The following is a 13,328-nucleotide window of genomic DNA, read 5'->3' as shown; positions in this document are numbered from 1 at the left end:
GCAGTATCGCAGCAAAACCTCATAAGTATAACGGCATGGACTAACTAGAGCCATTCGTTCAATAAACTGGCGTTGCATAGCATGCCTGAACCATCTGCTATTGTCTCTGCTGCTAAATGACACATCATTCCCTGTTTAAAATCTAACGGATTAGGTAAAAACGACGCTGTATGCCAGCGATCTTGCCACCTTTGGAAAGAGCCGGCTTCATGCTCAGCAAGCTCAGGTAAAACTTTCGCGTTACGTAGATGTCGCTGAACTGTTGATCAGTCTAGAACAAGACAGAGGTCATGAAGTTCTATTTTGGGGACCACTGTATTATCTCCTATACGCTCCATATCGGCGAAACGACTTTAAAGTAAGAGAATAGGTTCTTATCTTGCCTATAAACGGCCGAACCGAATGCGATAATCGATCATCTCTATCGTGGGAGTTTCGTGCCCTCAAGACTCCTTGTGCAAGGTATTTACCTCAAAAGGCAGTCCCGATCACTTTCTATAAGATCCAAATTGTTTGGAATCACTTTTCATCGAAGCAACTCAAACGTTCATTTTTAACGCACTCCGTAGACCTATACCGTTCATCATTTAACACATACGTGTGTTTCCTGGGCAACACACAGCTATTTGCAAAAGATCTAAAACGCAGATACCAGCTTTCCATCATCCCTGCGTGTTTTGGGTTCATCGTGTTCGGGACAGAATATGGCAGAGATCGATCCTGGCTTTGATATTACGAGACCTATGTTTAACGAGGCTTGTAAAGGGCTGGACAGAAAAACCGGGTAGATAACCGCACGTTTTGATGTTCATAGATTTCACCATATCATACATGGTACTGTGGATTTTTATTTGTCGGAGGCTACAGGTATCTGCACAAATATGACGCAATATGTTTTTGGTGCCACGTGCTAGTAGGCAAACCAGAATTTTAATAGCGTTTCATGCTTTTGTCCAATAGAACTGTATTACTCTAAGCACAGATATTTTATTTTATTTTACCCAAAGTTGTTATAAGAGAAGGAGTTTTATTTGATCTCTAAAAGCACAAACTAGCTGTCCGTTGTTTTATCTTCGCATTGGTAAGCGTCTACACAAGCAAAGTTTCATTTCACTTAGAGCTTTCTCAAATCTGTTTTGAGGCCTTCCCTTTAACCCCTACCCAACTCATTCCCATCAATCCGTTTCCCAAACAACTTCTTGCAACACCTATAACCTTATGGCCCGGACCAGAAGCCACCAACGGCAACGAAGCGACATCCTTTGCACAAACAGGCTTTTGTGTAAAGCGCATTTCGTGTCGCGGAGCGAAAACTGCCAATCCACTCATCGATACCTAGCAGAACAGTTACTCAGAAACTAGTGATGTTTGCTGAATACCCGTTCATAGAGTAGCAAATATGTCTTCAGCGCTGGCAACGTAAGTCGAAATAGATCGGACGGAGTTAGGACAGACAATCCCTTCATAAATTCAGGTGAAATCTTATAAAGCTCATTCGCCTCTTCGGTAACCCCGTGCAAGTGCGGGACCACTGCTGGTAGCCAGACTAAAAGGATGAAGTCATCTTCTCAGCGATCTCCAAGCGGACAGAGATACTTTACAACAGACCTGATTGACGCCTAATAAACTCTGACATTACCCCTCCCCCCTTTTCTAAACCGGACTTCCAGCACACGCTTTACGGAGTCTGGGATTACTTTCACTATGTATTATAATAAAAGAAGAAAAACCAACGACAGCGCGGGGCGCGGTAGAAATGTGGAAGGCGTACGACTAGTTTCATTGGAAGCAAACTCCAGTTGACATTGTGATCCTTTAATGATTGTTATTAAAATTATATAGGCTATAATCTTTGTTCTCTCTGAAACCGCCACCTAGAGGAAAACTTTATTAAGCTTTATTAAATTAGCCATAAACGTTAATCATTTGAACACGAAGTTTCTGTTTAGCTATATGTCTTTAAATATATAGCGAAATATAGTACACAATTGCTCATTAAACTATCAGTTACTCGAAGGAATAACCACTCTAAATATTTTGCATACTATTTCGTGTTGCTATTTTCGAACGTAGTTTTCCAATGAAACGTTTTCTTGTATTTTTCAATCCGCGAAACGTTATGTCTATCGTATTCTGGGCGAATATAACACTATATGGAGACCACTCTTCAGGAAAAAATTTTTACAGATTTATACATATGTGATTTATGAACATATTAAAAGACCTACGAACCTTACAGATACTTGATCGGGTTGAATACTTAAATTAAACAATGTGAACTTTATTATGGAAGAAGCACATTCTTTCAGTATTAAAAAATATCTTCAACTCTACAGCCTAGTTTCTAAATAGACAGCACTGTCTAGTCATTTTTATTTTGTTCTTGTCACCGACGTAAAGACCGGTAATATAGGTCACGGACCTCACGCAAATTTACAACAGTACTCTTGTTTTTTTGACTGAAGCCAGTTGTCCTTAATGTATGACTACTACTAAACCGCTCAGTATGGTGCATGATGAATATTAATTCCATATCTCACGGTGATGCTATATTATAACGGTGCAAAATTTCGTGACCTACTATAAGAACATTGAAACTCTAGTGCGAAAAATTTGTGACATTGGAACTGCTCGCAACGTCGTACATTCAAACAGTACCCAAGTTCCGAGTTTCTTTTTGTAGACATATACATGTTTAGATAATATAGTCGTTTATGGATTCTTTCAAACTAAATAACCTGCAATCTTGAACTAGATAGTATATAAATAAATCAATTTCCATGAAAGTTACGTTAAAACGGTATTCGAAAATTGTTCAGGCTCCTGAAAATATGATGAAACATTGCCATTAGTTTTCGAATACAATCCGCATTTTGTTTTATATTGGAAAAACTCCGGAGTCCGATTTCTTTTCCACCTCTCTGTTAATAAACTAAAGAATACAAACGCTAGTGCAAGCGGAATATATTTATATTAACCAAAACGCGTTAATCACTGCAGACCTAGATTTTCCATTTGTCGTTTTAGTATAATTTCATCCTCATCGCCATAGACAGGATCAGGAATATCTGACACTAAATCAGCATTGAAGCGAATTATACTAAGGTCGTTAAACACGTCTTGGTAATGGAACACATTCTTCAGAGACACCTGAAATATGCAAAGTTTGTGTGCTATATATAACGGTTAAAAAACGGTGCCACAAATGCAATCGTTTTCGCTAACTTCAACGCTGATGCTGCAAGCACCAAAATGCAGCAATCAACTTATTATTATATCGCAAATTAAGAATATTAATAAAACAACCTGAGTGTCTAATTTTATGACGAAAACATTCATTCGTTCATTAGGCTGTTAGAAGCGAATCCAGCAGACTTTGGAGCGAATAACTTTTGAACTAGTTGGGTTAAAATTATGATTTCTAATCTAATAAAATTACTCTTGTTCATTTTTTACGCATTTGTCCCAGTGTTCTGGCAGCTTCTGAACAGCCATATATCAAACATTAACGATTCCATACGTAGTTTCTCTATTTGTGGCTTCTAAGTGTAAATTGACAGTGGAATATGCTTGCTCAGCAGTTGCCCTTTTTGGGCTATAGAAAGCCTCGTAATGACGTAGGATTAAATCGAAAGATAAGCGGGTTAAAGCCAACACCAAATATTCCTTTGCTTAACATAAGAAGTAATTGAGACATCATTATAAGGTCTGACGTTGATATTTGGTAACAAGTAGCTAGACATCGTGCTTTCGATTGCCCTGCCAACGATCTACAAGTAGTATAAAAGACTCGAAATAACGGTCTGCATTCATTGTTTTATTTCTGGAAAATGTTTCATAGCGAGCTTTGATATCCCTTGCAAGTTCTACCATCGCATTACGTCCAAGCCATTTTCCCGCTTGGTCCCTCTCCGGCTAGCCGTAGAGACTGAACCATGACCCTTCTTCAATGCTGCGTTCTTCTTCGTTCAACACACATCTCCGTTCTTGAAATGTGTACACCCCTCATATACTGCGCTGAGACCTTTATTTAACGAACTTTTCGCAACGTTGTGGATTTCGAAGAACAAAGATTTGACCACTTTCACCACTTGAACGTTGATTTTCCTGAAGCAAGCTTAACCGGTTTTCACGCACAATTTTCTATAGTATTTACCAGTTATTTCATCTGGTAGCGGCGCATAGTTGAAAAGCTATTCAGTCTCAAAATTTACCGGATTCATTTGTAACAGCCTAATAACATTTGATTACTCAAGTCGCTAGCAATCTTGAATAGTCGTCTTCAAAATGACAAATAACAGCATAAACGGACCTAATTGTGGCCTCTCAAAAGATTAGTTTGCTTAACCAAATTTATTTTGAATGCGATGTTTTCGCACAGCTACTTGCCTCTTCAAATATATCCTGACATCCTTTTAGTGCAGGATATTTTCCTCGCCGCATCCTGTTTTCAAACTCTACGCTGCCAAATATAGTTCGAAATGAATTGCCGTAAATTGTCATATGACTTAGCTGATGTCTAATTGATAAACACAAAGAGCAGTACGATGAATATAGAATTAGAAACGGATGGATTTTTCATGACTTTTTTTATTCAATTTACATCGACCACTTTTCATACCAAATCAGATCCTTTTACATTCAGAAAAGATTTAACAGTACCGATCTTGCTTTAAAAGGGTCTATTTTGATTTGAAATTGGTATTTATCCATACAATGTAATACGTTTAAAAAGGTAAACAAACAAACAGACACAATACCTGTTGGCATAAAGAACACTATTAAAAAGAGGTCTACCACAGTGCGGCATAAAGAACAGCGTCTTCCTGCCAGCAAAGGCGAGACGGCCCTCGTTGTTTTCGTAAAGGGTTTCAATTCCGACGTCTTCTAATACGCGTCTATCGGAGCTAGCAAACAAGGGATCATAAGCGACACAACTTAAAGGTTCGAGCTGCTCCTTCAATAGAAAAAGCATTGCAGTTTGCCATCGTGACGTCATACTGTAGCATGTCTGAAGTGGATAGGCAGAGATAAAGAAATATATATATTTAGTTAGATTTGTAATCAGGTAACGGCACTGTAACAAAAAGCACAACCGCATTTCCAATAGAACTTATATGAACTTTTCAGAACTGATCGCATTTTATTTTAAGACGCCAAATGTCCGCTAGTGAAAATATCATGAATGAATATCATATCCAAATGTATCCACTTTTATTTTGGTACGTGCAAAACCAATAGCTAGTACCACTTTTTGACACCTGCGATTAGAGCTTCGGCAGATTTAACCTCATACATCGATTACCGCTAATCAATATACAATCTTGTAAGTCCAATCTAAATTATGAAAAAGGCTAGCATTTTGTATGTACATAGGAGAAGCTTTAAAATCAACGTTTACGTATTGCTTCAAAGTATAGCAGTTGAGTTCTGGCAGTACCACGAACTCATCGAATAAATTGTCTGTCAGGGAGACGTTGCATTATTATATTTTAGACGTGATACTGAACACTGAAAATACGTTTTCTAAGGTGTATTATATATATCTACCATTGACTCAGTAAAGGTGAATAGAACTGAAATTGAAAAAAAATTAAACCTAATCGCGCAGCTATTTAGATAGCAGATAGAGAATCGTTGTAAACGTACCTGACCAAGCCCCAAGCAAACGAGAACTTCGAAAGAATCTGTTCCGAGAACGTTTTTGACTTGGTTCCAGTATTCCGACGAAGCTAATTCCTGTTTAGCCCGTTCTAGGTCAGATCTTACGACAGCGTCATCTACAGGCTCGGTTTCTTGTAGACACTGATTGCCGCTCACTAGAGACAAATGGTACTCAATTAAAAAATTTAATAACTAATTTTAATAAAGTAAAAAAACTCATACTGCAAAAATGTATTAACTGGTGCTTAGAATTTCAGTTTGGCAGATGAAACCAGATACGTTAATGACCTCGGATACACGTAGTTAGGGTGAACGTACCGGCCGCTGAAGCAGTCGTTAGTACCTTCGATCGACTTTTCCGCGATTTTGTTACCAATACAAAATCTCCCATCTGAAAATTCAGGCCAAAAATCAAAATGCTAGCAGTGCGTACAAATTCGCTGGATTTTAGATATTCTCCTAAATTGTAATTGAAGTTCTGTCGTGATAAATTTTCTGTATTTGTTAGATGCTGATCGTGAAGCGATAAGTCAAAATCACTTAATGCATCTGCGCCAAGATCTCATTGCATGGAACTTTGACTTCAGGCTAACCCTCTCAGATCTCTAACAAGGAAAGCATTCAACATTTGCTCGTTAAAGAATTTCCCAAAGCGTCAGTGACGACATATAGTTAGGCCTTGCCTCTCCCTTTTTTTGTAAAACAATAGAACGTGACAATGCATACAGGCGTTAAACGAAGGTATATAAGTATAAATTACAAAGCGTTACTCTACAGCGTCAAAAGGAAATCAGGTCAAATCCAAATCATTCTGGGTACGTGCGTCTAGGATAGCATGTTGTACACGTATCGATTTCTATGATGCGCAAGTCTATACATACGTTTGTATTTCGATTTGAGAACATAGTGCATGAACAAACACAGAGTAAATGATTCTGCATCCACTTTCCTTTTTATCGCGTGCTTTTACTGCGAGGATTACGTAATCTGTAGATGTGACAGGCTTTATACGATGATCTATTATTGAAATCAAAATACGCTAATTTCTAATATAAGAAGCGTTTCGTCTAAAGGTAGAAAGCGAATAGGCTCAAAAAGACACTGACCGTTTAATAGATTATGACCTTTTCATAATAACACACCATATTGGAACATTTTTTCGCCATTTTTATTACTTTACATTTAATAACTATTTTAATTAGTTTCTTTTTCGTTTTCGCTTATTATCTAAAACATGTTTTTTGCTTCTGTGGGTGTTGATTTTAGTGTTTAAAGATTAGAATCATCCTAGCCAACTCTCGCTGCCTCTTGCACTACCCTACTGAATTCTATATGTTATTAATTTGTCTACATGAGTTCATTGAGTTAGTTTTTCTTTCTTTTCATTTCGTTCTAATTTGCTTATGCAAAAAAGATTAAAAAAAAAGATATTTACCTTCTTTCTTAGAGACGGTAATGAACTCATATAGTTCTTTGGTGTAACCCTTTTTAAAGGCTAAATTGTCTATAACTTACTCTGATCAAATAATTCAGCATAGCGCTTTCTTTGATTGCGTATTTTTTTGCTTAATAAGCTTTAGCAATTGTGTAAGATATGACGTTGTTGATAAGGCTCGTTTCCAACATTCATTCAGCGATTTGTCGACAAAAGTAAGCAACGAAGGAAAGGCACAATGAGTCATACACAGTTTTGTCATCGTTGTCGTATCCCAGAGTTTGACACACATTCTTGGCTGCATGTTGCATATATTTTATTATGATAGTACTCTGAGCCTTCTTTTATAGGTGTTGTACATTACAAGAATTCACTTTGCACGCGTTATTTTTTGATCATATAATAATAAGAATAATAACCGCCAGTCTAGTAACGAGTATAATAGCGATAACAATCACAACTATTTTTAAATAGTACATTTCAATAGTAGTATACATACTAGTCACTGTTGCTCTAGCAAAAATAGTCGCAGAAACGAACAGTTGAACGCAACATTGAACATCGAAAAAAAAAGGTTTACCCGAAAGGTCACTGAAAATTTTGCTAGTTCCATGGAGATCTTTTCAAAACAGAGCCTAAACGAGCAAACAAAAATAAAAAAAAAGATGATAAAATATAATAGATACAATATCGTGGATATATTAATAATGTTTAATTATATATTTTCGTGTAATTAGCGCTGGATGCAGTATGTCGATGCACTAACATTTATTTTTAAATTCCATTAAGGCTAGCAAATCTTTTAATTTTAATAGAATCATAAGCTTGGCCTAAAACGGCCTAGTTCAATTAAATATAGCGAGCGACTTAGATAAAAATATATGACAAAAATGATATACAACACTGCAATTCCTAAGCATTAATGTTTCGCCAGCTTTCAAGCGGAAATAAAGTCTCTTAACCCATAACTTTAATCACATATCAAGAGTGTAAATAATGTCTCTATAAGAATACTACTTTCTTAGTTGACAAGTCAGTGGTATGCGTACACAGCAAAAATGAATTAAGACGAGTTTAGTCTCGACAATGTGACATCCCAGACATCAACAAACAATATATTGGTATAATCTATATTAAATGCATTAGTAAGTGCGACAATAATTTCCCTAATTTTTAATTATCGTAATATAGCAAGAAAGCGATATTTTAGGGGTAACGGTTGCAAAAAGTCATCCAACAGTCTCTAATACTACTCGGTGGAGTTCACACCGCTTATAAGAGACGTTCAGTACCTCTTAAAACAGTTAATACTGTAATGTCCCGAACAATTAGACTAAATATGTTAGCCGTTAATCTGGCTTCCATCAGCGCTTGCCACATGAGTGATTTATTTTAATGTAAATGCCGAAGCCATCTGTAGTGTGCACTCCCCTTTGAGTACAAATGCAATTTGAACACAATAAATAAACAAATTATAGACACGTCTTTGAATACAGCGAAAGCATAACTCCAGTCAATATTAATCAATATATTGAATATTACCGTTAAATGAGCAAAAGTTTTGACAAACAGGGGACTTAAACAAGTTCGCTTAGCGAATTTCGAACTTCGAGCGAATTTAACAATTATACTTCGCATACAAATGCGAAGTATAATTGTTAAATATACAATTGTAAATACTATGAAGGAGGTTCCATAATGGTCACTTAGGCAGCTACAACAGAATGTATATTTAAAATAAAAATTGACCATCAACAAAAGCTGCTTGTTCATCTCAGTGTATCATTATTTTTTCAAATATTTAACGTGAAAAAGTACCATTAATCGTAGACCTACAGCGGTACAGAGGATTCCATGGAAAAATCTGGCGTTTTCCGTTTTACCTTAAGTTCGAAGAGACCCGAAAAGTTGTCCCCATGGAAGTAGAGGCGTCTATCGAAAGTTAATGATAACGATGGCCGTACACCAATGTGTACACATCATGGTCATCATATAAATGTACCAAAGATATTTTCTGTCGCTGTTATGTAATCCCATATCTAGCGTTGGTTTATAAACATCCAAGCAAGCCCGGCACCGCAGCAAAGTGCTCCCACGGTGAGAAGAGCCGTGGGCATCCTACTAGCAAAAGGTGGTGCGCTGTTGGGAGCGGATAATGCCGCCTTGAGCATGCCACTAGGTCCCGATGTTGCCATGACATCCTCATTGCTTCCATTGCGATCGGTAAGGAGCATATCACAGCTGGCTGCCCGTATGTCTTGGCTGCATCGCAAACCGCTCTCAGCAAGGCTGGACGAATAGTTATGTACGCGATAGCCGCGAAGCTCAGCGAAGAACGGCGAAAAAGCGCTCTGCGGGAATAGGTCAAAAGGAAAAGTTTCCTCCTTGATATTCCGGAGTAAGCGTTTTAATGTAGTGGCTTTAAAGGTTTCATTATTGGGGGCTGAATACGCGGAAAACACGGGTTCGCAAGCGGTACCACCGGAACTGCTAGCTTGGTCGGCAACCAACTTATGCAAGCTATAGCCGATAATAAGTAGCTCCGAAAGGCGATTATGTTCTTCGTATGCGCTAAAGATTGCTTCAATAGCGGCAACGTCAGGAGAAGGAGCAAAGACAAGGGTTGGACCCGGAGCCCGCACCGTATTTTCAAGCATCTCAATATCTTCAGGTACCCCTGCATCCCCACGGTGAACGAACGCATGGCTACGAAGACTCTCCTTCTCGAGGTCGATTAAAGATGAGTCCAGAAAAATTCTGAAAACAGTAGATCATTCCAATAATATCAAACTTCCGTTATCAACGAATAAAAGGACAGAATGAACTAAGGGTCCAGTTAGGATGATCGAATTTGCTTTTGAACTTAATGAATAGCCTATCTATTGAATTTGTGTTAGCACGAAAACATAAATTACTTATGAGATTTATTCGCTAAACGAGATACTGTACTTATTAAAGGATTACGGCCAAGCAGACGATGCGATAAAATTTCGCTTTATATCTGATATACATTATTAGAATAAGAATTCAATTAATTTTGATACAGATTTTCATTTTTTAATAACGGATTTTGCTGATTCCATATTAGCACACTAAGATCGATTAAATCAACGATTTTACCATATGCAACAGGTTTAACACGTAGAAAACAATATATCCTGCTAAACGTAAACTATGTGCTTGTTTAATTTCGTCGTTCTTTTATTTGCTAGATCCCAGCAAAAAAAATAGTAATAAAGTTCTAAGATGTATAACTGCCTCAAGATGTGTGCAGATGTAACGACTGCTAGCAAAAAAATATAACACTACAGAAATTTGAACTAGCGGCATAATAAAATAGCGGTTTTATTTGAAATCGTTCTTTTTTTATAACAGAATTTTTCAGGTTGAGAAAGATAAAGTCTCTTAAAAGCCTTACAGTCTTTTTATAGATTATTCGTTTTATGAACTACCAAACTGTTGTAGAGCTAGCCAACTGTATGAATCATGACTGGAATCTAAGTGCGCAAGCCGAGGTGCTAAGTGATTGGTTACTACATCAAAAACATCGAAAAGCACAGCTTACCGTCGTTTGGGAACTGCGATCTCTAGCAGTAGCTCCATCATTGCCGCTTGCCAAAGCGACTTAGAATTCTGAGAGAACCTCCCAAGAGGTAACACCACAAAACTTTCAACGCTACCCTGTCCAATAAAATCCTTGATTGGAGCCGTTATCAGACTATTGTTTACCAATTCAGTTCGTAGTTCATATATCTTTGCGCTAACAAGCTTTGACGCCGCGTCCATGTCTGAGCTATCACTTCGAATGGTCTTTCCCCGCGCTGAACTTCGATTGATATCCCGCCCTGTCACCCTTTTCAGAGGCAGCTGTTCACCTTTTTCCTCGCTACGTTCTTTAGGGGTACTCGTCTTGTTGACTGAGGTCTCAGCACCAGATGATAACCTACTCGACAAGCCGCTTTTGGTATTGGGAGTGCCATTCGTCTTCGGCTTTTCTGTTTGTCGATTGCCGACGTTGACCTTGGCCTTAGCTAAATTTAATGAAGTCTGCTTATCAACACCACTCAAAGGTTTTAAGTGGTCCTGAGAGCGTTCTTTCTCCGCGTGTATCGCCTGACCTGCAGCAGTATGGTCAGTAGTCTTTCGCGTCTGTTTGATAGTTGCGCTTGATGCCAGTTTTTTAGGGCCTACGGGACTACGACCTGAAGTGGTTTCCGTGCGAGAAACAGGTGTTGAACCTTTACGAGCCACCTTGGGGCTTCCACCTGAGCTTAGAGTGGATCGGCTTCGGGCACTAACGTTCGACACTTGACGCGTGACGCCGACCGGGCGACGTGACGAACCTTTTGAGTTTGCGGACTTTTTACTCGTCATCGACGAATCCATTGCAAATGACTGATTTAGAAACAGACAAACAAAAAACTATAACGGGTCCCTTTTTCTTTTTGTGCACTGTTGAACGTATCCGGTAACGGTACGCAAGCTTTTTATAACTATTTTTACCTATATGAATGGACCACAATGAGCCTAAAGGGTTAAGGCTGGCTTACCCTTGTCCCTACACAGTAGCTGGTCAATCAACAACAGACATATGCATACAATGAGCATCCCTTACCACCTTTATGCACGATCGAACAACAAGCCGCAATACTGATCCCATCAATAGTTGTTGCTCAACGGTAAGGCAATGTCAATCGCTAATAAACATTACCCACAGTACGAAGTCGACTGGAGCGGTTCCGCCAGGGGGCTGACGATGCACATGTATCCAATGCTCAACGCACCAAAGAGTCAACCATTGCGCCCCGACACGACCACAAAACAACATACACAGACAGTAAATTTGTTATGCTAGTAGCAGACGACACGATTCGGATAGAACTTCACTGCCACCTGGTGATGATCCAGGAAACATTTTGCAATAGATTCAATGTTTCTACTGTAAAGGAATATAGCCATTTGAGTAATGCTTATTGGTCAAATGCTAAGGGCAGGGAAGTAGAGAATATCATATATGGAAGAGTGAAGTATTATATCACTAGATTAAAAACATTAACACTTCTGAAAAAAACAACAAGTACAGTAAAATTAATTCAGTAATTTTCATAATAAGACCTTGGAGAGTCAATGCGGTACGCGTATACCGTGTACCAACAACCACGGAAAAATATTTTGCGTTTCACGTCCAGTAAGCATTGCTCTGGATGACTGGTTTTTTCTAGCATAAATCGTAGTGTGTCGACGCCCGATTTTAAACCTAATTACCTTTGTATGCGCTTTGAATTTGTCTAGTTTATTAATCAAACTAAACAAATTCAAAGTTCCCTGCAAGAAGAGGTATAAAAACGTAAAAATAATAATTCAGTTTTATTAATGCAGATCGGCCGCTAGAGAATTTCTATAGAATAATGCTTTTCATAATAGAGAACAAAGAACATATACGAAAAAGGTACCTAATAAAGGAAAAATACGTCTCTATCTCCTTTTTAAATAAAAATGTTGTTTTCGTTGGTGCATTAGGAATTGCTATCATTGAAAGTACCGCAAATTTAAACACGTAAGAATTTGAAGTACCATGAAGTTAATGTTTTCAAACTCATATCCGACGAAAATGATTACAATGACTCTAAGCAAAAAAAGAGAAAAATTATAAGTCTGTGTTGTCTCGATCTTTGCCCTTAGTCTCCGTTCTACCTGTTGATAATATTGCTCACGGATCTTATTAGCCAAATGACATTTTGGGAGTAGTCCATAAATGAAAATAGCGCAGTAAATATGTTGCCAAGCCTAAGTCAAAAGTGTATTACCTTTTACCTTTTTATTTGATGTCTTCCGCAGTGTTGTTTAGGTTTTTACTCTACCATCATACACTACACTAGAACGCTTTCAGCAAAAACGTCGCATATTACAAAATTCTAGATTTACTTGTTCGACTCACCGAATCTGCTTTCGAGTATTATTACTATGGTGCTGCTGTTTTTGGATTAAAATAAATATAATATAAACTATTCGCAGAACACCTGAGTCATGTGTTTATAATAGGCTATTCTTCTGATAAACAGTTCATGTTGTTTTTAAGATCGATGAACAAAAAATAAACGCGTTCTGTTCTGTTTATTACACATTATACATTAATACATACTGGCTAATCTTAACTGCCTCATGAGATAAAATTTTGACTTCTAATGAGCGAATTTCGCAAGTAAAATTTAGCAAGCCTGAATTATAT

At 37.9% G+C, this 13,328-nt stretch overlaps 1 protein-coding gene across 3 annotated transcripts; it reads right to left on the bottom strand.

The window, feature by feature from the left end:
* Positions 1 to 2,252: 2,252 nt before the first annotated feature.
* LOC111272618 (uncharacterized) lies at positions 2,253 to 11,932 on the bottom strand. Of its 3 annotated transcripts, XM_022854180.2 has the most exons (9): positions 11,715 to 11,932; positions 10,665 to 11,494; positions 9,742 to 9,856; positions 5,983 to 6,055; positions 5,650 to 5,819; positions 4,761 to 5,011; positions 4,390 to 4,519; positions 3,003 to 3,150; positions 2,253 to 2,823 (listed from the first exon to the last, which is right to left on the bottom strand). In XM_022854180.2, exons 1-9 carry the CDS (start codon positions 11,757 to 11,759, stop codon positions 2,816 to 2,818), a joined length of 1,770 nt encoding a protein of 589 aa, XP_022709915.1. In that variant the 5' UTR covers positions 11,760 to 11,932; the 3' UTR covers positions 2,253 to 2,815. The 3 variants fall into 3 exon arrangements, with proteins under 3 accessions (XP_022709915.1, XP_022709914.1, XP_022709916.1); XM_022854179.2 differs by having other exon boundaries at positions 2,253 to 3,150; XM_022854181.2 differs by lacking the exon at positions 3,003 to 3,150.
* Between the last annotated feature and the right edge of the window lie 1,396 nt (positions 11,933 to 13,328).

The sequence above is a fragment of the Varroa jacobsoni genome, unplaced genomic scaffold (assembly GCF_002532875.2).
Source record: "Varroa jacobsoni isolate VJ856 unplaced genomic scaffold, vjacob_1.0 contig02743, whole genome shotgun sequence".
Lineage (NCBI taxonomy): Eukaryota > Metazoa > Arthropoda > Arachnida > Mesostigmata > Varroidae > Varroa > Varroa jacobsoni.
The sequence above is the reverse complement of the archived record's forward strand: the minus strand, read 5'-3'. Positions and strand labels throughout refer to the sequence as shown.

Coding starts and splice junctions, on each gene's coding strand:
- LOC111272618 (XM_022854179.2), bottom strand. CDS start 11,759: ATGGGATCAGTATTGCGGCTTGTTGTTCGATCGTGCATAAAGGTG. Junction 6,056..9,741: donor TTGAGATGCTTGAAAATACG/GTGCGGGCTCCG, acceptor CTGAATTTTCAG/ATGGGAGATTTTGTATTGGT. Junction 4,520..4,760: donor AGTGTTCTTTATGCCAACAG/GTATTGTGTCTG, acceptor TTTATCAATTAG/ACATCAGCTAAGTCATATGA.